Here is a 24,345-nt window from a genome sequence, read left to right on the forward strand (position 1 = left end):
GGCGAGGGCCCCCTCCCTTTGCCACAGACCCAGCACATTCAGGGACTAGGCTGGGGCCTCACATATAGGTGGTGCCTACCTTCTTACTGTCTACTGGAAAATATTCTAAAATTGTGTTCTTGGGTCACAAAGCCTTTTCTTTCTTGGCTTGAACAAAGGAGGAAGAGAAGGTTGAGGAACAACTGGGGACATTTAAATATCTAGTGGGCATTTAAGTTGATCTTGCATAAGGAATTATGGATTTTGTTAGACAGGATTATGTTTTGGTGTTAAGAAGGAAAAAATCCTTTAGCTTTAAATATATGTACTGAAGTATTTAGGGGAGAAATATTATAAGGTCCGTAAAGTCCTTTAAAATACTTTAACGCAAAATTAGATAAAGCAAACACGACAAGATGTTTACAATTATTTTGCAGAAGTAATGGGTATGCAGGTGCTCATTATACTATTGTCTCTACATGTCAGTATGTGTGAAAATTTTAATATTAAAAATGAAACGTAAAATGAAAATTCTTCATTCTTTGTAAATGGCTCTCCAGTTGACTTCCTTGCACACTCGAAGTTGAAACAACATATAACGCTCAGCTTGTTTCTGGTCATTTTGCTTGTGTGCCTCATTCTAGCATAAGTGGCCCAACAGTTTATGGAAGTAGCTGGGAAGACACAGCAATCCCAAATCCCCCTTTCCTGCCTCCCCGCAATGACTCTGACCCTGCCCTTCCCGACCTCGTTCAGGCCTATGAGGAATGTATAGGACTCATGTCGCCTGAACACTCAGCGTGAAGCAGAAGGCAGCAGGTGGGCGCGCTCCCTGACAGCGTGCGTGCATGGGTCGGCTCTTCTTGCCCACTCATTGACTCCAGATACCTGAGGAGCAGACCCCTGGCTGTGACCTCCCCTGCCCTCTGCACAGGATCAGTTCTACTGACTGCCCACCGCCACACCACCTGACATCGCCACGTCCTTGGAAAGCTCTCACTCCTGAATCGGCTGTCCCAGACATTTTATTCTGGACCCCAAATTGGTGAAGATTTGCTACCTATGTGCATGCATCAGGAAGCCTTCCAAATGCACCCACAACTTCCTTGCAACCCTCCAGTTCCTCCGGCAGAATAGTATCTGATCATCTCACATACACGAGCATCAAAGACTGATGGGGAAAATTGTGGGAAGCTTCCTAGTACAGGAACAGGAAGGAGGCATCAGATATGATAAAGTCACCGAGGTCCCAGCCTTTCTCAGCTCTTGCAGCCACCAGGGCACCTGCTCTTGCCCCTGAGTGCTCTGACCACCAGTCACTCTAATTTGTGCCATGGACATAGCTCTAGGGCTGAGGATTAGCTCTCTCATGGTGGCCTTTGCAAACTATCCCTCTTCTTCTTCTTTCCTCCCCTAAAGCAGGAAATGCTCAGGCTAGGACATCTTAGATGTGTTTGGACACCCTGCTGCCGCATTCCCAGCTATTCCAGATTGAGCTTTCGTCCCAAGATTTGCTATGGCAACTTCATCGCACATTTGTTGTGTTTAAATAACAGCTTGCTGGCTTCCTTTTTAGAGTCCAAAACAAATACGTTGAGATCCTAGCTAAGATTCTGCTAGATTTTGTCATTTTGCCTTTGCTTCTCTGCCTGGACCTAGATGCTGTACAGGGAAGCTAATGCACAATGAGATGCAAGGGTGTGAGTTTCCTCGTTGACTGCCCCCACTCTTGGTCACGGTGATGTCCTTCTGAACACAGGCAGGCCTGACTGTATATGTAGGCCTCGGGGAGGTGGAAGGTAGATGGTAAGGTATTCCCTGAGCCTCAAGCAGGGGTCAGTTCTTCTGACAAACGTTGTCAGCTTTTTTGAAACATTTGACCTCCTGATTGGCAAGCACCACATTTTTCTTTGGACCTGAGTTGGGTAACTGTGTAGCTTGACCTTGTTATCTTTGTGGACATCAATTTGGGGGACAGCTTGGCTCAAAATAATTTCCCCATTCACTGAGGATGTGTCCTTTTACAGGGACTGAGTCTCTGACATTCGTATCAGTGCTTAGGCGCCCTTAGGTAGGGCCCTGGCATATTGAGCCAAAGGTAAGCATCTGATCTACCCCTGGCCTATTACTGCGCTTCCTAAGGAGTTTTTAACTGATGCTGGGGAGTGGGAGGCATTTTCTCCGCTGTGGGGAAAGGTGGAAGTTCTCAGAGCTCCCATTCTCAGGCCCTGCCATGTCAAAGGAGCTGTCTGCAGGAGCCAATCAATGTGACCCTCAGACAGAGCAGAGCAGAAGCACAGGGTGCTGCCAGCCTTTGAGTCCTTCCTCGGGTTTTCCCCATGTCCCAGCTGCAGCTCTGGGTTTCCTGTGGTTATATGAACCACTACTGGTCTAATACTTTTTTCCTTTTAGCCTAAGCTGGTTGGAGTTTGGTTTCTACGGCTTGCAATCAGGCCCTTTTTACATTCCGTATTTATTAATGTCTTCTAGAACTACTGTTTCTTTTGGGAAATGCCTTAATTAAGAGATTCATAGAAAGAATCAAATAGCCTGCTACCACGATTGGGTGCACTTATGGTACGTTTGGAGTGTGTGTTCTCTTCTCATGTGATTACCATGCAAATTCCTACAAGGCCAGGAGGGACCTTATAGGTAGTTGTGGCTGCCTGGGTTTAATTACCCAGGGAATGGGTAGGCTTTCAGATAAGATATGAGAACTGAGAAATCAGACCTTAGATGATGTGTCTTTTGGGGCCTCGCTCTTTGGTGTCAGGACTTAAAGCAATCCTCAGTGGTGGTGGTGAGAGGGCCTTTGCCACGTGGAGTGTGGCCAGGGCCGTGAGCTTTCCACCATGTTTGACCAAGTCCTACATTAAGACGTTTTATTCATAGGATAACCAAGTACACACGCACACACACGTATATGCACGTATGTACACATGCATAAGTATTGTTTCATGAATTTCTTGATTATATTTGTATACGTGTATATATACATGCATTTAATATATTTTTATATTTATATATTTAATATATGTACATATATACACAAAATTCACAAAATACTTAAAATTATGATACACAGTGCACTCCATTTTTATTGCTTTTCTGTAAAAACTGTTGCTAAAACTGATTTTAGAACTAATACAACGCTTTCACACTTCTAGGTTTTAGGGCTCCTGTACACTCTTAAAATTTTGGTGAGGATACCAAACAGGTTTTGTTTGTGTGGGTTATATCTATTGATGTTTACTGTAATGGAAATGAAAAATGAGGTTTTTTTTAAACACAAGAATACACAAACTCATATCCTATTATCTGACAGAGCAATAGCATCATTGTACGTCCTTTAACCTCTGGAAAACTCCACTGTACACTTGTGAGAAGATGAAACAGGCAAATGATGTCTCACTATTATGATGAAGATAGTTTTGACCTCGTGAACTCCCTGAAAGGGTCTCAGCGACACCAGGGTGCCTGGACCACACTCTGAGAACTTCTGTAATACTAGGTTGTGACCGAGACTTTGAAAAACACTAACCTAGAAAAAGCCCAGGCTGACAAACTGAACCAAATAAATCCAATTAGCTAAATTTCATTCTCTGTGTTCCCCTCTTGTTCTTCCAGAGAAAAGAGGGTATTATGGTTAATTCCCCAACAATTTCACATCAGATAATTAATCTAAGCCAATCCGTGTCTGGCATTTCCCTAGCAAGTGGTGTGGGGCAGTCATATGTCCTAAGTTGGATCCATCAGACTGAAGAGAAGGGTTTAAATTCCACACTGAGGGAGAAGTTTTCTCTCTCTCTCTGGATGTGAACAATGAATGCTACTGGCAAAACAGTGTTTGCAATGCAATTGCAAACAGAGTGGGGAGATCCAAAAAAAAAACAAAAAACAAAAAACCTGGGTGTTTGATGACACTGAGCAAATCATACCTGGGGCCTGGGGCTTCCTTTACCTCCAGTGGGCTTTGCAGTTCTGTAAGAAAACACATTTCCTTGTTGTTAGAGTTCGGGGTTTCTGTTCCTTGTACTAAAACGTCTATTTGTAACAGATTTTAGGGAAGTCTCGTTAAATAGTCCATCCTGGTCTCTGCTGGTTATAGAGTATTTCGAAGAATAAGTTGTGTGTGACCTTACTCAGCACAGAACCAGCAATTCATAGTCGGGGCAAGTAGTGACAGATCTATAGGATGAAGCCGATCAGGAGCTGGGGTTTCAAGCATTTCGTTGCCCCTTCCCTATGCATACCCTTTTATTAATAGCTTCGTGTCAAGAAAAGCTGTATTTTATCAATGCAGGCACTCTTTGTGGCCTCCCACTCATTCACTTTATAAACACCTATTCTTGTGATGCTGCTCAGATGTTGCCTCCTTACACACCCATCACAGCCTCCAGCATACTACATTGTGAGTATCTATCTACCCAACTAGACTGAGCTCCAGGAGGGCAGGGATTAGGTTCCATCCACCTTTGTACACCCTAGCACTCTTCATTGAATGGTAAGAAATAGGTTCACAATGGATGCTTGTTGAAAGAATAAATGAATGGTCATGAAACACGCTCTTGTAATGCAGGAGTCAGCAGACTACAGCCCATGGACCAAGTCTGGTTTTCCTATGCTCCATGAGCTAAGAGTGGTCTTCACATTTGTAAATGGCTGAGAAGAGTCAAAAGAAGAGTAATATTTTATAATACACGAGAATGATATGAAATTCAAATTTCAGTCTCCATAGCTAAAGTTTTGTTGGAACACATGCCTGCTCATTCATTTACCTATTCTCTATACTTTTGTACTACAACGGCAGAGTTGAGTAGTTTGTGGGCACATGGCCCACAAAGATTAAAATATTTACTGATTTTCTTATAGAAAAAGTTTGCCATCCTCTGTTATGTTTCCTAATTTTTTTATATAGAGGTATGGTTTTTATTCTCATTTTTTAAATTTAATCTTTGTTTATCTTACTCATATTGCCAAATAACACATGCAAGGTGAAGAAGCATTTGACAATTATTTGGTGATAGGAGATTAGTGGAGACGGTAAGGAACACTAAATTTAAAGAGAGAATGAAATATCCACTCTGAGATCTGAATTATACAAACTACTTAGAATCACTGATGAAATAAATATTTTAAGTGTCTAGCATCACTATTACTTAATTCTGCAGATTTGATCACATTAATATTTTAATATTTTTAAACTAACAAAAGCCCAATACATTGCCTAGTAGTTAAACCTCACTTAACACAAGGGTTAGAAAACCTTATTCTAAATATTGCATTGATGTATTTTGTATCAGAAATTAATGCATTGATGTATCAGAAAGTATTTGGTATCAGAAAATGATGTATTGATATATCAAAAACTACTTTATATCGGAGGCTGGCCCCGTGGCCGAGTGGTTAAGTTTGGTGCTCTGCTTCTGGGCAGCCCAGGATTTCGCTGGTTCGGATCCTGGGCATTGACATGGTACCGCTCATCAGGCCATGCTGAGGCGGCATCCCACATAATACAACCAGAGGCACTCACAACTAGAAAACACAATGATGTACCCGGGTGGGGGGGCGGGGGGGGGGGGCTTTGGGGAGAAGAAGAAGAAGAAAAAGAAGATTGGCAACAGATGTTAGCGCAGGTGTCAATCTTTGAAAAAAAATCCTTCATATCATATATACAAAATTATTTATACCGATTTTAAGCTATAATTGTGTAAGAACAATATACTCATATTTAGCAATAGTTATCGATATGGGGGAGATAAATGACTTTTTTTCTTCTTTCTTGTATTTTCCAATTTTTCTATATTTTGCTTTTTTATAATTACCAAAAGGGTTTTTAAGTACTGCATTACTTGACCAATTTAAAATAAAATTCCCTAATCCTTGTGAACTTGCTTCACGTGTACTTTCCTTCCTGCACACTCCAAGCGCTAGCTGATGTGGAAAGCACTGGACCTAAGGTTTAGGCACAAGAGCCAAGAATAAAATTAGAGGCAGAAGCAACTTTTCATGCAGGAAGGTCTGCTCCCGTTCTTGGGGGAAGGAAATACACGAAAGTCCTTGAAACGGAAAAAAAACAAGTTCACATGGTCAAACTAATTAAATAAAACAGTACTTAATTGCCCTGCGGAGCACACTCTCAGGGGCTGATGTGAGGGAATTATTTTAGCAACTCCCAAAAAAACATTACATACTTATATATTTTTTAAGTCCCTAAAGTAATATTAGAGAGGAAAGAGTTTCAGGTCATAATTTCACTTTTCAGGGCAAAATCTGATTATCAGATTAATTTTTTAAAAGTCTAGAAATAGGCAAAGTAGATCTTTTTTCTTCATCTTTCCCACTCTACCAAGCTCTCCAGGAAGGCACGTTATGAACCTTTTAAGATTTAATGTTTTCTATAACTCCTCTTTCAAGTAAACCAAGAACCTAAGAAAGGCAAATGTGAGAAATGTTCGTAACGCCAACCAATGCCTGGCAGCTATTTTTTATAAAGATAAATGTTAACTCATTGTGAAGTGCTGTTGTGTGCTGTTGGGATTGTTTAATAATAGCACTTGTGTGACATTAATTGCTGTTCTAAATAATTTACGGCGTGGATGCAGAAAAGGTAAGCTGTCAAACAGAACTGTGTGTGCCTGCTGTTATTCCTTGTGGCAAACTGCTAGCAGATCACCAACCCTATTTCCTCGTCTTCCTCGGCACACAGCTGTGTGATATTTTCCAGGCCCCTTTGTGTTTCTACGTGCCCACGGGACTGACCTCCGGCCAGTAGAACGTGGGTAGAGCGATGCATGCCTCTTTCCAGCCCTCACACCTGCAATGCTCCATTTTTCTTCTGCAGACTGATCGAAGAGGACTCTGAGGACCTAAGAGGCAGAAGAGGCCACAAGAGGGAAAGAAATCTTGCTGCTCGGAGGAGAGGCAGCTGACCAAGAACACCCACATTGGACTGTGGTAGGACCATTAGTCTGTCCTTTACACGCTCCTACTTTTAGGCAGGCGTTAATTATGTGCAAATGGCTAAATCTGCTCTGCCTGTAAGCAGAGAACATAAATCACTTGACCAGTTGCTCTGATTTAAGAATAACCTTGCCAAAGGGGGTCTTTCAAATTCATACCAGACTTCTCCCAACATTCAAAAGTACCACTGATGGGAAAATTGCTTTCCTCCTTATGTTTTCTTCATTAAATCAAGACATAGGTAGTGACATCTGCACTGCTAATTACCCACTGGGAAAGAAATATGATGACATGCTAGTTGTTTTGGAATAGCTCAAAATTTTTTGTTCAGATTTAATCTGGTCATTTGCAGATAAAGTAGGAAAGATCACACATGGCCCTAACATAGTTCTCAAACACTCTTTTACAGAAACATTTTTCCTTTATAATCTTAAGTCAAGAACAAATCTCTTAGCTCATTTTACAAAATCCCTTCTCATTAGGCAAGATGAACCTTCTTGAAGATCGGGGAAACTGACCTCAGAAATTGAACTGCTCTTATGGCTTAGACATATCTGGCAGTTCTTCTGGGGGTATGAAGACGGGCCAGTTAGAGTCTTCCACGAACTAACTCCTCAAAGACAACCAGAAATGAGTTTTGAGCAATGAGGTTACACCTGATCAGCTTCTTTGTTTCCTTGCGTGAAAGTCATTAATATTTGTTGATCCAAGCTGTTCAGTACTCTAAGCTCTGATCACTCACATCTTACCGTACCCAAACAAAAGATATAATAAAAGGAAGTCAAACTAGACAATAAGGAGATTCCTCAGTCCAAAATGACATTAAATGTTTTTTTATTGAACAAAAAATGATAAAACATGGAAGTTGAATTCACTGAGCAAAAGCAGCTCACCAAGTGAAGCTGCTATACTTTGTGCTAAATAACCTTACGAACTGAGAGTATACAGAATACATAGAATATGTAAGTTACCTCAACAGCAAAGGAGAAGGTACAGATTATATTTGGGGAAGGTAAAATTTGGTCAAGTGACAAATTTAGTTGCTCAAAATTTCTAGCCCTTACCCACCTAAATTCAGTATGATTCCACATATGTGCATTCAGTTTGTGCATACTGAATTCCCATTTTAATGGAAGCTGCTTTTTGGAAGAAATTTTTTAAAAACTTTTCACATCTATTTGACGTGGCACTCAATTTTTAAAATTTTGTATTTGATCTATGTTTGTGTGTGTATATATTTACACACACTTTAAAAACCCCAAACCCTTGTTGATAAGTAGAGGAGTCATGCTGTTTTTTTTTAAAATTAATATTGGTGAATTTCAGTTATCATTTCTCCTGTGTGTCTAAGAAACTTTATATGTTCTCAATGCACCCACACAGACAGGTGGGTTGACAGCTATGTCAAAAATACTTTGTGAAAAGAGGGAGGTAGCTCATGCGAGTTGGCAACCTTTTGTCTATTGTTTCCTGTTGGAGCAGGCTGCCTCCCTTTGACATCTTACAGTCAAAGATGAAAGGAAAACTTTTTACTTTGAAGCCTAGTTAGCACAGTCGTACATTTACTATAATCCACCTTCAACTTGGTTTATTGGGCTTTCTAATGTAAGATGACAAATACTTTACACCCAATACACAGCATAAAAAAGTACTGAAGAAACATTTTATAGACAATACCTTGGTTGGTTTTTTTTTTTTTTCGCATGTTGAACATCAGCTTCTATGGGATACATTTCCAGAATGGTTTTGTTACCACTTTATAAACACTCTAAGCCAAACAAACAGCACAAATAACATCAATTCATCTTTTTTCCGATATCTGTATCAATTACTGGAGGCTAATCCTAACATACACTACTTAAGGTGTGGGGAGGGGGGCAAAAGAAGAGAATCCATGACACATTGCAAAGATAGGACTACAGCATCTTAGTGGTAGGGATGATCTTAAGGTGCAGAAAGAGGGGACTCTCTAGAAGGTGATGGTGTGGTTTCTTCAGGTGGAAAAACCGTGAGTGTACAAGCTCGGATGCCGCCAAGGGACTCTGGGAGATCAAAAACCTTATGCCATTCATCTTTATCTGGATCATATTTCTGCACTATCTCTACCATACAACGATTATTCCAGGAATACCCACCAACCACGTAGATTTTATTTTCAAAGACAGCGACCCCAACATCACTCTGCCCTCTTAACATGGCAGCAATTGGGGTCCACTGGTCAAGGATAGGTGAGTAGTATTCACAGCTTAGGACATCATCATAATCACTCGTTCCTCTGAAGTGGTTGCCACCAATGACATAGAGCCTTTCTCCCACTGTACACATGCAATGCAGACCTCTGACGGTGGTCATTGGCGCCTTCTGGATCCATTTGTCAGTATCAGGGTCAAAGCACATGAGCTCCTTTTGGAAAGTGTCATGAGTAATTCCTCCTAAAGAATGAAAATAATAGGCATGAGGTAAACAGGTTATAAAAACGTAAAAGTAAATAAAAAGCTCTTTGTCATAGATAATTAACTTTTAGCCACATATTATGACATTTTATAGCTTATCAATAGTGTTCTTATAAATGCCTGCCTTCTATAAGTATTTTCACTGGATTAAAAGTGAACAAAATAACATTTTCATCTTTTTTTTTTTTTTTTTTGCTTTTTCTCCCCAAATCCCCCCAGTACATAGCTGTATATTTTAGCTGTGGGTCCTTCTGGTTGTGAACTCAACCACTCGGCCACGGGGCCGGCCCCAACATTTTCATCTTAAAGAACAAAAATCTAGCTTATATTATTGCAATAACTTTCTCAAACAGAGACTCGGGATTTAAGAGGCTTTGCTAAATGAAAATATATTTTGGCTACTTTGAGAGTTGGGTCTACAGTAAATCTCAACTACAAAGCATCATTCTCTCGTACTGCGGGCACCCTCTGGGTGCTGAGCGCAGGGCTAGGGCACTCTAAATTCTAGATGCCCATTTCCTCACTTGCCAAATAAGAGTATCTCCTCTAGTTATCTCATTAGGATTGCAACTGCGAAATGAAATAAATCAAAATGCTTTGAAAAAGTTGAAAGTATTATGCAAATGTACAAGCTTATAATAATATTCAGAATTGTTTTTATAGAGTTTTTGACGGGTGGGGTGAGGGTGAGCAATGTCATGTGCTATCAGCATGGACATTTAAAAAGCTAAAGAATTAGAATGCTGAATAAATATGGAATTCTGTATGTGCAGCAATTTGTTGCTGATCTATTGAGGCCGCTTCATCTACAAAGTGTACTCGTAAAACACATATAAATCAGTCTTGACAATGAAAGTATCAGACTATATGTTCTGCAGATTAGGGAGAGAGCTGATTGTCAGCCGTATCATTCAAAGCTCTACTATCTGGTATCCAGATGGCCATCACTGGTTTTTTTCCTGCTTTTTAGTATTTCTGTACTTTACAGAATGTCCAGAAAGCAAAACAGTGTTCTTTGGTTTGAAAATCAGCTATGGTTTCTATCCTACTCTTGATTGGGTAGGTCATTTGTGCAATATATGCTAGTTATGCCAAAGCACCACTAGAATAATTCGGAGGTCATTTTTTCCCCAGAGGATTGGAGCTCTCATTGTAATGGCATAGCAGCTACACACATAAAATAGTAGACAGTGTAAATCATTGATTAGTGGAGCATATGATTTCCTGGAAGGTTCTTTCAATATAAGACCTCCCGTAGTTGCTCATAAATTTAACACCAGAAACCTGCCAATCACAAGCTATAGGCCTTTCACTGATCCTTCTTGATTACAGATTTGATAAGGCAGTGTTCAGAGACTCAGACAACAAACATCACCTTAATGTCTTTGTTCTCTAATAACCTAACTGCTGGCCTAGCACTGGCAGACCCTCAAAAGGGGAAAAAAACCATCAAAGGCAGACTGTGTCAGGGCCAAATGATAAGAACCTGCCTAACAAAGTAAAATTTCAATACCAGAGGTGAACATTACATTAAAATAAGACTCCTTTCTAAATTCTACAGAAGGATGATTTGAACACCACCAGTTTGAGAATGAAAGTTGTTAGTGGGACACTGTAAGCAAACCTCAAACATTCTGGAATTGTTTATTAGAAAAATACATGTGCATGTGGCCAAAATATAGGTAATCAACACGGAATTATTCATGCAATGATACTATAGTAGAATCTTATTATAATGCTAAGGATAAAGGAGACACCTATTACAGGTTGCACTAAATGAGAGGATGAATATTATTATGTGTTATATGTAGAGCTTATATGTTATATAATGATATATCTCCTCATAGAGTTTAGATAAATTTTAAACCAAAATGAATTAAGAATTGCTGTAGAAAATATGAATAGTGATTATTAGAGGACAGAATATGGGGACTGAAAGGCAAGATAGAGAAGTGGAATGTTTTCCAATTTCTTCTAAGTTAAGTATTTACAGCAGGATTAGTTTGCCACTAGTCTTATGAACCTATAGAATACCAAAGGCATTCAGATGTAAACGTACACACACATTGTATCTTCCAAAATCAACATAAATTATATTTTGATTATCCACTTTTCTGGATTATTTTTATCAACACTATATGGAAAGATGGCGACATAGTTAAAAGTTTATGTATTATATTAATTGCATTTGTATTATAATTGTTTACCTGAAATATACATTACTCCTCCATACACTGTTCCAGCATGGCCATAATGGGGCTCACTCATTTTGGCAACATAGGTCCACTCATTTGTTCTTGGATTGTAACATTCTACTGTAGCTGTTGTTAAAAAAAAAAAAAAGGAAAGAAAGAATAGAGATGAAAATGATTTATAATTGCAAATGTAGCAATTATTTTTTCCTTTTAGGTGGAACAATAATAATATCCAAATAACCGAAACATATTTATTACAAGCATACCTTGTTTTATTGTACTGCTTTACTGTGTTCCACAGATACTTTGTTTTTCACAAGACCCTCTACCAGCAAAAAAAGATTAGGACTTGCTGAAGGCTCAGAGGATGGTTAGCATTTTTTAGCAATAAAGTGTTTTTAAATTAAGGTAAGTATATTTTTTTAGACATAATGCTATCGCATACTTAATAGACGACAGTATAGTGTAAAGATAACTTTAATATGCACTGAGAAACCAAAAAATTCGTACACCTCGCTGTATTGCAATATTTGTTTTATTGCAGTGGTCAGGAACTGAACCCACAGTATCTCAGAGGTATGCCTGTATAGGTATGAGACATTCTTTGGGGGTCTCTTATATTAATTATTGAGATTATATTAATAATATGAACCATTAATACATGTTACATTAGACTAGGCTAGATAATATAATAATCTAACAGATTTCTGTCACTGCAGAAATCGCTAGGATTGCTTTTCTTCTAGTATCTTGTTATATCTTCATAATTTGTCATTTCTCCCATTTCTTTGCTTTAAAAATGTGGGAAGAAAAGATGAAAAAAATCACCAGGAAGAAAAAAAATTCAATTCTAGGTTGCCATGTTGATACGCCATATAGGAAAGAAGAGTTAATAGATATGAAGCAAAATCCTAAGTTGAGAATGAAGGTACGCCAGTGCTTGGCGTATATTCCGATGCCTATTGCTTTATTTCATACCCAGACTACAAAATAGACATTGACAATAATTTTTCTACATTTATACATTAAAGCAAAGAGTTTGTGCGTACCCAATACCATTGCAGCCAGTACTGCTCTTACTTGAAGATGACTGGCAGCACAAGATAAAGTTAAGGTTTTTATTAGGGGTACTTCCTCTCAGTAATAAATGCATCATCTTTAACACAAAGTACTTTGGAGAAGTGACCTCAACTTATTTAAATATCGATCTGTTATAACCTCAAGAATAACACAATGACAGATAGAAAGACAGATACAAAATGTGATCCTTTTTTAAAAGCCAGAAAGAAATAGGGCTGTTACGAGGACTCTGGCCAAAAGCACAAAGTCTAGATGGACTTGAAAAGTTTATACTATTTATTGCAGACACTGCCAGTTGCTAACCCATTTTCTTGTCTGCTCTAACCTTGCTTTTTTCTTACTAACAGAACCACAACACTGCTCAGGGAAGCACTATGCCAAACTCAAAATAAAATTCAAATTAGCTGGCGCCCTTAAGGCTGGAGTTGACCATATGATGTAGTTCTAGGAAATGAAATGAAAGCAGAAGCCTACTGAGCAGGGCTATTTGATGGAGCCACTGCAATAGGGTTTTGCTACTTGCAGCCAAATGCAATCTTAACCGATAAATCATCCTTTGAACAAGAATTTCCTATTAAAAAAATAATGTGAGAACAGACAAAACTAGAGAGAGAGATTAATTTTCTATTCTATTCAATAGTTTCACTTCATCAAATTCACTGTGAAGTACTTATATCTCCTCTAACAAAACACCTCTATTATACCACTTCTCATATCCTTTTACTCATTTCCTTTTCCACTTACTCTAGCTTTGAATTTTTAGTCTTATTTTAACGGCTTTTAGTATTCTCATTTTGATCTGCTCTCTTGTTAGTTCTGTTCATTGCTTCAGGCTTGGACCCTAACCAACTCTATTTCTTCTAAACCCTTCCACCAAGGAGCAAGATCCTGCAAAATCTTTCCCCCAAATAAAGGCTGTTTCCACAATTAATGACAAGCTAAAACTGCCACATACTCCAACACTGTTTTTGACTATTTCCAGTCACTGGATGTCCTCTTTGATGTGCATTTCCATTTGCCTTTAGCATGACTTTCACCTAATTGACAAGTAAAATCCTATGGAATGTACATCATGCTCTCTCTCTCTACACTTATAGAGGATCTGGTATATTGGTTGGTACTTGACATCAGCAAAGTCATGAATGGTAGGATTTTATCTGATAAAAGGAAGTAGTCTAATCACACATCCTATCAGTAAAAGGGTTTTAAAAGACTTCCAGAGGTCATCTTTTCTATCTATTTAAGGTCAAAGATAGGTTTTACTATACTTCTATGCTTTTCTTAGTGAAGAACTCTACCTTAAACTTTGAAATTTCTAGAGTGAACAGTCATTCCTGATGCCTAATTCAATGTGTTCTGATGCAGTTTCCTCTTATTCTTTTTATAGTGGAGATAGAAGTACAATGGCTATTCACTCTTTATGATTATTAAAATTCTCCTATGTAGAAAGACAATGCTGTTCTTCTGTCAGTAAGTTAGTCGCACGTTTTCCTAATAGGAGCTAATTACAAGAGTCCATCTATACTTTCTCATACAGGAGCCCCTAAGTGTAAGATGGCTATTAAGCACCAATAACATAATGACTATGTAATAGTTTGTCATCCCTAAACTTGTCTTCTTCCAGCTAAATAGTCCATCTCCTTTAGCTTTTCCCATTAATTTAATCTTTATTGTCAACCATTAGGCTTTCTCATGCAGAATCGTTGTTATTAGTAAAATCAATAGTATTTAGTTTTAAAATAGAATACATCTAATTAAAAAGTGTATAAACATGCCCTTATTTCTGTTCTCCATATTTACAAGGCAGCAAGATATAGGTTAGTGTCAACAATCTTGATGAGGGGGCAAGGGATGATACAAGACAAGGAGCTGGAGCCACGAAGCAGTGGCTCCATCAGAGTCTATGAGAGGTGGGAATGGTAAGGAGGTAACTGAGAAAATCTAGACAAGGGTCAGGCAAACCACAGCCCATAAGCCGAATCCAGTATGCTGCCTGCTTTTGTATGCCCCACAAGATAAAAACAAGAATGGTTTTTACATTTTAAAGAGTTGGGAAAAAAATCAAAGGAAGACTATTTTGTGACATATGAAATTAAAACTTCAGTATTCATATATAAAGCTTTATTGGATGACAGCCTCACCCATTTGTGTATAAATTGTCTATAGCTGCTTTTGCAATACAACAGCAGAGTCAATTAGTTGTGACAGAGATCGTATGGCCTGCAAAGCTGAAAATATTTACTTTCTGGCCCTTTCCAGAAGTTTGCTGACCCCTATTCTAGAGAATCATCTTTAGTAGTCTGGCGGCCTACTAATTAGAGACAGTGTCCAATTTAAGAATTACACTTAGGTTGGTTATTTCACATATCTCATCAGGGATTCTTATTTTCTCAGATGATTCCAGTGGAGTCCAGAATTGGTCCCAAGGGATGATGTGGACCTTACTTGTTCTTTGAGATTAGGAAAGAGATTAGGCCTGAAGAAAACCATTGGGACAATGATGGCTCCCAGAGACGGGGGATGGTCTCTAGAATCCTAGAGTGCCAGCTGGTGATGTGTTGCTTAATGAAGAAAACTCCAAATCCATTAAAGGAGATGGAGGCATTTGAGGAATTTCAGTAATTTCATTGTACATTTATTTGGAAAAAACTAACACATTTTCCATAAGTTATTTCATTATCTGAAAGCTTGACTTATTACTGTTTAACTGAAGTGAGAGATATCTGAGCCATCGTATTTCTCTTCAATATACAAAACCTCAATGGAAGATCGATTTCTCATATGACATAATTTTGAAAGATGCCAGAAATAACTGACTCCTTTTTCACTTAAGTGACAGCTACTCTAAGCTTCCCCTAGTTTCCCATTGTACCGGTGTCAAAGGAAAGCAGCGTCTCTAAGGAATTATATTTCAGCAGTAAGCCAGGCTCACACACACATAAGTAGTATCTTTTTGATGTGGTATGGACATAGGTCCATACACTCCATGAAAGGATTTTAAAAGGCCAAATGCATTAAAGTGACCTAAAATGCCTTGCAAATGCTGCCACTGTTTTCTTTTCATAATTATATACAGGTCATGTTTATTGTGTGTATGACGAATAAACGATGTACTGGTACTAATGAACCTATTAAATTGTTAAATGACTGTCATGTCAATCCCCTTTTCCTGCCACCCATTCCTACCCTATGTCAACGTCATCAATTAAGAGGGGAATGTTAAGTTATTACAGCAGATGTTCGTGGTGGTGGGGAGGAGGCGTCCATAAAAAAAAAATGCTTGTGAGGCAGGACAAATGTTAAAAACCCAGCCTCTGGTTGGAACATTCAGAAACAGAGGCAGGAGTTTCTTTAGAACCAAAGTCTGCTACTCTGCAAAAATAATGGGCCCAAGAAAATTGTAAAGGGCAAATGACACATCTACTTTTTTAATTTATGCTAAGAGAAACAATATCAAATAGAATTCAGAAGAACTCATTGATATTATTCTTTTGGGAGGTAATCAGGGCACGTTGCATCAGGTTCGGTCACCTCGATAACAAAATGTGACAAGATGGGATAATCTACTTCTTGTTGCCACTTGGGTATAAAATAGAAGGAACTCAAAGTGGGCGGGGTGGGTGAGGAAAAACATGAAGCCTCTTGCTTCTTGGTTTCATGTAATGACTTTTTTTGGCCTGAAGGTTCTCCTGGAATCAAAACTCTCTATATGAGCACACTTAAGTCAATCTCTTGATTTTTTTTAAACTTCCAATATAGTATAAGAGCTGAGAGCAGTTCTTTTTGTTTCCAATAAATAGGTTATTCTCAAATCCATTAAACTACCCGTTATTTCTTAGGATACTGACAAAAAAGATTCTGATAATTACTCTGAATTTATCCAAAGCCCATGCCAATATTCCCTAGCATTATGGAGCCTGGAATACTGGTCAATCACAAGGACTCTATAACAGAGAATAAAAGAAGAGGGGTGAAAAAAAGGCCAAACCGTGATGGTGATAACAGATATGTAAGGCATGACACAAAATGAGGTCTTCCTGACTTCCTTTTTGGACAGCTATCTTATTCTAATTTTCTCTAAAATAACAGAAGTACACCTTCTGGTGTTAATTTATGCAGCCAAAGTATTGCTATGTTAACTGTACTTGTGACCAATCTTAGATTAAGAGGACAAAAAAGTGACCATCACATAAAGTTTACCAGATCAGTTTACAGTGAAGAAAACTGGTAGTTCACCAAGAGAGAATGATCATTAAAATGAAAACAGCCATGCAGCGCTTAATGACAGGGATACATTCTGAGAAATGCATCACTAGGTGATTTTGTCGTTGTGTGAATATCATAGAGTGTACTGAAGGGGAACAGAATTTGCCACCCCAAAATGTGTCTCTTCAACATGAAGATTATTTTAGGCTGATTAGTTTTAAAAAGCAAAAGACTGAGAAAGTTTGTTATCCCCTACCCCAACTGCCGAAAAGAATCCCGACCAAAAAACCTGTCTCGGAAAGTAAGCTGCCCTGTTAGCATAACGAGCTAGGTGGTGAACAGGGAGGAACCTAGAGAAGCCTGTGTGTTGGGCTCCCCTCTGTGTTCTTCTGTTTCTGTGTGGTAATGCAAACACTTGTTTTCCAAATGTCTGCTCCTTTTTACCTACCTGTGAATTGCCTTCCCTCCCTTTGAAGTCCCTGACTCTCCCTACTGCCAACAATTTCTTTTGCCTTTAGCTGAAGCGGGTATTTAAGGTGAGGGGTTTGGCCATTCTGGTGAGTTACTCAGTTTTCCTGGGTTTCTCCCATGTATACATGTTATTAAACTTTTGTTTGCTCTTTTCCTGTTATTCTGTCTCATGTCAGTTTAAGTCTTAGACCAGCCAGAAGGACCTAGAAGGGTAGAGGAAAGTTGCTTCCTCCCCTACAGTACTTACACAAACCTGGACGGTATAGCTTATTACACCTACTACACCCAGGCTATAGGCACTAATCTTATGGGACCACTGTCATGTATGCGGTCCATCGTTGACCGAAACATCGTTACTCGGCACATGACTGTAGTCACAGATCATAATATTCACAGTAAATAAACTTTGGGTAATAGAGAATTTTGCACATTTAATTGATAAGGAAAATTATTTTCCTTTGTAGCCTCTGATAGGTAACAGATCATGTAAAAGAAGAAACCACAAAAGTCAGTGCTCTGTAAGGAATGACTTTAACCTCCTTCGTAAAATACTGTGCGGGCTTTTAAAAATGCAAAATGAGGAAATACGCCAAACTTCTGTCCAAGATTCTATTAGAATTTAAATTAGCAGAATACACTCTGTATTTGAACCTTCAAGACGAAAACCATACATACTGCACAAATAAAATATTCTGCAACATAACGATGTATTTATAAGATATAATTTGTACCCCAGCCAACAATATATGCCCGGATAAGGCATACAGTTTGTCTCTGATATTTTCTAAGAAAAATAGTTTAAAATGAGACCCTAGTGACATTTTTTTGCCTTTAACTTTACAGAACTGCGTATTTTATGATTTAATAAGAATTTCGGGGTAAAGAAATTAGTCTCTATGCTTAACATAAATGTACACACTTACGCAGTTCACCAGCTGCGTTTCGCCCACCGACTGCATACAGATATCCTTTGAGGGCACTTAGGTGGAAGAAGGTGCGCTTTTCATTCAAAGATGCAACTTGCATCCATTTATTATATCGAGGATCAAATCTGAAGACAGTATCGACTGCCGTTTTTCCTTTTGTGTCATAATTACTCTGTCCACCAACGACATAGAGGAAATTTCCAATGACGGCAATGCCATGCTGGTACCTTGGGGCATCCATGGGGGCTAACGATTTCCATTCGTGGGCCTTTTCATCATACATGCGCAATTCCTTGCTGACAACCAGCTGCTGCCTCAGCACTCCTCCTAATGTAACCAAGTGAGTGGTGTCAGACCGAATGGCAGTCCTGTCTGACTGCATAACTGGCTGCATATATGGCATCATTTGGTAGTTGCTGGCTTCCAAAAGGAGATTCACACAAGTATTGTCAGTTCTCATGAAATCCACGGTTTGCACGTAATTAATGAGCTCCTGTGGTGTCATCAGTGGAAATCGTATGTTCTTCATTAACTTGGCAGCAAAGTCCATCCGAGGCTCTTCTAGGCGTAGCCAGCGACAGGTAGCCTTAAAGAGCTCAAGTTCAGTGCAATGTTTAAGGCTATTACTGGAAAGCACAAAGGCAAGACGTTCGAAAGGGAGTTTCAAGAACTCCCCGGTGCTGAGCAACGCAGGAAAATTCTTCAAGACGAAACTGTTAACATATTTATCCACTTCTGTCAGATTGTAGGTGTTGGCAATCCGCCCAACTTCGACACAGTTGTCTAAAGTGACCTATTAAGCCAATAAAACAAAATTAAAACACAACTACTTTCATGACACTCACATCTGGATAACATAAATACCTGTTCTAGAATAAGAGCCAATTATACTTTTTACTGCCCATATAGATGCAAATAAAGATTCTTATTTAAATACATTAATGATCTAAAGAGAATTCACAAACCCCCTTTACCTAATCCAGTAGAAAGGTGACTAAAAGAAAATGATCATTCAAAGTCAGTGGGTTAGAAGTTACTCTAAGAAACAGTAATAATAACTTGACTACGGTCAAAATAATTACCTTTCTCTCCTCAAAAATATGTCTCCACTCCCTCCCCCAATACTAATAGAATTCCGGCCAGATGGAAATTTTGGATAAATAGAAGGTTATTTTATCTCAATCCACTTTTCAGTTACGATTCTTAAAGTTACCTCGGCCAGCATATCCACTGACAGAAAAGCTTACACCAGATCCCTAGATTTCTCTTTCATGTAAACAGACATCATTCATCACTATGATTCCTTTTGAGTCCTTGAAAGTCATTGCTTATAGTGAAGATAATTTAATAGGATAATTCCTAGGGTGAAGTTATTTTCCACATTATTTATCTGGAAATATAAGCAAGGGAATCACTTTCTTGAGGGTTGAAACGGATGTGTCTACATCAAATTACTCGTGTAGTTTAGTTTCTGGTATGTATGATGACGGCTTGCAATGAAGTCTTCCTTAGCCACTCCTTTACTCTCAGCGTGTTCTAGCTTTGCCTGGAGTCAAAATGAGCCCAGAAAAATTTCCCCAGCACAGAGCAAAATATACCAAAAATGGAAACCAAGAAAAGGAGAGAAGCTATGGAGAGGCCCCTCTTCAGAAGGAAGTCTTTTCAATGCTCTAATAACTGACTGGTCAAAAGTGGAAATAGGAAAATCATATCACCAAATGTCATGCAAGGAAGAATACACAAAAACAAGCCTACCATACAAGTGTGTGTGTGTGGGTGTGTGTATACAAACACAGAGACAGGTCACAAGCAAAGGACTCAAATGTTTTTTCTTTATTTTGTCAGAGTGTGTGTTCACAAATGTCACATAAACCTTATTGACGCAAATGTATTGTTAACAGATTGGCAGATGGTTAAGAGAAAACTGGCTAATCCTTCTACTATCCTTTTATTTAAAAGCTGAAAGGAGACAAAAATCATTACTCCTCTGCATAAAATAACAGCCCAGTGAAGCTATAATACCGTCGAAAGCTCGAAGGTTAGCATGCACACACAGACAGCTATTTTCATAGGTCTAGTAGTCAAGAAGAATTTGAACTCTTTAAGCACCTGATTTGCTTTACAAAAATCATCAAAAGATTTTAAATGTTTATTATACTTAATAGCTATATATTTTAAAAAAGCCTAACACAAATTGTAGCACAAAAGAACTAGGAAAAATAAATTAACAAATTATGGGCCTTTTGAAAATACACAGTTTAACACTGTTCAATACCTTGGATTTTTAATGTGGTGAATAAAAGTACATTTTAATACAATTTTAGAAGGGGCAGGTTGGTGTCTCATAAAATTTGAAGTTATGCAAATGAAGTTACAGTCAATACCTAATTGCTCCAATCACCCTGGGTGGAAGGGACTCCTATCTGGGGTGAAGGATGCACTTTCTGAGCTAAGACATAGTCCTTCCCCAGAGCAGGCTAATTTTCCCTTTTGAATATGTTTGCTAGTATAGATAAGCAAAAGTTGAGGACAACACAAATATAATTCCCAAGTATGCAGATTCTCATCATTATTGATATGATTAAAAATAAAAACAACAAGGAATGGGTACTTTAAATGGGCAAAATGATACCATCAGTTGTTAGTCACCAAATTTAAATCTAAATTTACAGCATATAAAATAAGCCAAGATTAAAGATTAGAAACCAAACTGTATAATTTAGCTCATGTATAACAGCTACATACATAACAAAGGTTAAATACTATGATTATCAGCAATATGAAAATTAAAGATGCCATGATAGTTACAACTAAAAGTAGAATACCAGTGGAATTAACATAGCAAATTGCTAGAATTTTATTAGTTTTCAAATGAGACTCAGATAAGAAAAATATGGAATAGGAAATGAATTTTTATGAAGTACATTTAATCAAAGCTAAAAAATTAATTGTAGACTATAGGGATTATAGCAGCAAAGTCTAGAATAACAGGAAACAATATAAGCAGATCAAAAATGATGGAATAATGGTAAACAATTTTTGGAAAAATACAGGATTTTTCAATTATGGTTCACTTCAATCCATTCTCAGTCATGACTCTTAAAAGTGCTTCACCTAGCAGATCCCCCAAATTTAGCCTTACACTTTAGAAAGTGTTAAATAATGCATATGAGCAATAACATAACACAGAATGCAATTTCTGTAAATAATAAAATACATTACATTTTGAAAATATTAAATCTGAATTTAAAGCTTATTTAAAAACAAAACGAACACAACTCGTAAGTAGAAAGAACTCCAGTTTCATCTGAACATATAACCTGGCCAAAATTCCAAAGAGGAGTTATTACGGAAGTTAATGCAAATAATTCTATTAGTGTTTTAAAGGACAGAAAAGAAAAAAGGGCGAAATTTCTCAACCACTTATGAGAACCAATAAAATAGTTTTTAAAATAATTAAGTGTACATTTAGTTTCTTTGATATAAATTACTATAAATAATTCTATTACAATCAAACAGCCTTCATGGTTATCCTAAAGGCAGTTCCAAGCATCATAATTTTCAGTGGTATTCTCATTACCAGACTGGTACTCACTGCTGCTTTAGGAAATCGTTCAAATCACACCCGATGCACGCAAACACTGTCATTAACATAATTTGATATTTTAATGACAGGTTTCAACAGAAATCTGTGATGTTATCTTGTTGAAGATCAGTGTCTTATGCAAATAAATTCCCATTTAGGAAAAAAAAACAAAAGCAAATGAGTATCTGTTTTTGTACTCTTAAGGGAAATGCTGGCAAATTTGGGGGGACTCCTCAGACATTTAACGTACCAAATTCTTCTTGGTACTATCTAGTTTATTAAAATGACAGCCTGTCTTCAAGCACAACCAATGCAGAGAGAGAAAGCACGTCCAGAGAAAAAGACTGGGAAAAAAACAAACAAGCAACTTTGGTGGCAGAGGATATAACAGGCATCTTCTCCGGGGCCTCCTTCCGCAAGTATGAACATCACAGGGCATGAGGGAAGGGATCTTTTGGTAAAAAGAACAAAGGGATGATTAAAAAACAAAAACCTTTCCCTCTGAGTCTGTCTCTCTTCAGATTCTAAATACCATTTGAGGTAAATGCTGATGGTGTCTCCAGCTTGGAGAATCCAATTCTCCTATTCCTTTGCACTGTGAATGCACTTCCCTTATTGGATGCAATATTAGATATTAGAATAGTCTCTGAAGGGATGAATTGGTTTGAGCCCAGGCTGGGCCTCATCTTCACCTACAGAGGCCCCAGATGGCAGACGGGCAAGAATAAGGTGGTTAAAGTTAATAGGTAGGGACGATATTTAGAGTATTTAACAACCAGCACAGTCTGGGTGCCAACTAACCAGAATAGATGCTCAACCACAAACAAACAGAATCTGGGTACTTCTTGCTAAGTATCAGCCTTGGCAATAAGGAAGTCAACGTTGCTTTGGTGGGGAGGGAAACAGTTTTGATTCATTGTAAAATTATCTATACAATTTTTTTTCTAATTTGCACTGAACTTCCTCAAAGGCAAAAGAATTATCAAACAGACATGTTTTGTAATTTTTATGAATAAATCTAATTTAGATTAAACAAGGAATATGAAACGTATGTATTATACAGGAAATCCTTACACAGAAGAATGTTCCCAAAGCTTGCTGCCCATATCATCACCTAATAGCAAAAGAAACTCTCTTTGCCAATAACTTCTGATTCCCTCCATTTCTCCCTGAGAGAACTTGCCCTTTGCCTCTCTCCCGCAAATGCACCTCCTTTGTTTTCCACCATCTCCAACTCTTCATTACCCTCAGTCACCTCAATAAAATTTCTCTACATTTCATATTGAGCTCCCCACCCTGGTCAGTGGCAATAAATGTACAGGTGGAACCAATGATACATCTAAATCAAGGAAAAAAGTAAACACAACTTTAAAAAAAATGAATGTAAAGAAAGAGTGTCACCAAGTCTAAAGCAAAATGGCATCATCGTCCTCTGATTAAATATGCTTTTATAATAAAAATAAAATGGTTTCGTGCTCACTTTCATTCTGTTTTTTTATTCTCTATAATTGTATGTTTAAATTGTAATATTTCCAGTTCAATTACAAACGTCCTATTTCAGCAACCTTACATTAAATTGGGTTTTGCGGAGCAGCCTGTAATCCACCATAACAGCAATTCTGTGGGGCAAATGCTAGATGTTACAAATTCCAAATAGCAAACAAATAATAAACAAAGAATTTAACTAAAGCCTGTTTGTAAATCAGGAACGGCTGCGTGGTATTTAGCATGCTCTAGTTATGCGATGTTACAAGGACAGAAACCAATGTAATTTTTATAGGTAAATAACTAAACAAAGGTCATTTTCTATTATCTCCATGATAGATGAAAGTAAATGATTTTAGTTTTACAGTAAATTTTACCTACTCTGCTTTATATCCTTCCCTGTCATCCTTTTTTATCCATTTCACAGTCCTCCTTTTTATAACTACCAAGAAAATAACACAGCAAGAGCAAGAGCATGGGATCCCATAAACTAGAATACTAATTACGACTCTAAGAGAAGAATATTACTGCAAAGGATGGCAAAATAAGGAGTGGAGTGGTTCTAGTTCTATAGAGCCCGACGCTGTGTTATAGAAAACTGATGCCTCTAGCCCACCAAAGGCAGGTGTGGCTTTATTATCGTATTTAAAGTTACCATTCAAAACTAATATATAAATGCCTTGCGAACGATTTGCTGAGTCACGTTTTCTGTACCACTGCTCCTCTTCACCCACACAAAGACTAAGAATGGAATAGAATACCATTGTACTAGAAGCTATTTTTTCTTTCTAAAAGCTCAAATCCAAGTAGCGTTTTGGTTATGTGAACTATAATCGCACTGCATCATTGAAAACATAAACCTATTTCCTCAAAATTTTGGTTTACGCACACAGTCATGAGATTGTTATATTTAAAAATTATCTATGATAACTTAGCTTGTGGGAGAACTAAAAACAAATCTACCTTTGAAAAACATTTCTATTATCTTGAAACTTTCAGTC

The 24,345-nt window shown here is 38.0% G+C and overlaps 1 protein-coding gene across 11 annotated transcripts in view; it reads right to left on the reverse strand.

The window, feature by feature from the left end:
* Positions 1-7,759: 7,759 nt before the first annotated feature.
* Positions 7,760-24,345, reverse strand: part of KLHL13 (kelch like family member 13) — a 252,617-nt gene continuing 236,031 nt past the window's right edge. For all 11 annotated transcript variants that reach the window (XM_070502766.1, XM_014831782.3, XM_044763153.2 and 8 more), the window contains 3 exons: positions 18,271-19,066; positions 11,603-11,716; positions 7,760-9,374 (listed from right to left, as the gene is read on the reverse strand). In XM_070502766.1, coding sequence (XP_070358867.1) covers positions 8,887-9,374; positions 11,603-11,716; positions 18,271-19,066 — 1,398 coding nt within the window. In that variant the 3' untranslated portion in view covers positions 7,760-8,886. The remainder of the gene's footprint in view (positions 9,375-11,602; positions 11,717-18,270; positions 19,067-24,345) is intronic.

Source organism: Equus asinus, chromosome X, assembly GCF_041296235.1.
Source record: "Equus asinus isolate D_3611 breed Donkey chromosome X, EquAss-T2T_v2, whole genome shotgun sequence".
Classification (NCBI taxonomy): Eukaryota; Metazoa; Chordata; class Mammalia; order Perissodactyla; family Equidae; genus Equus; species Equus asinus.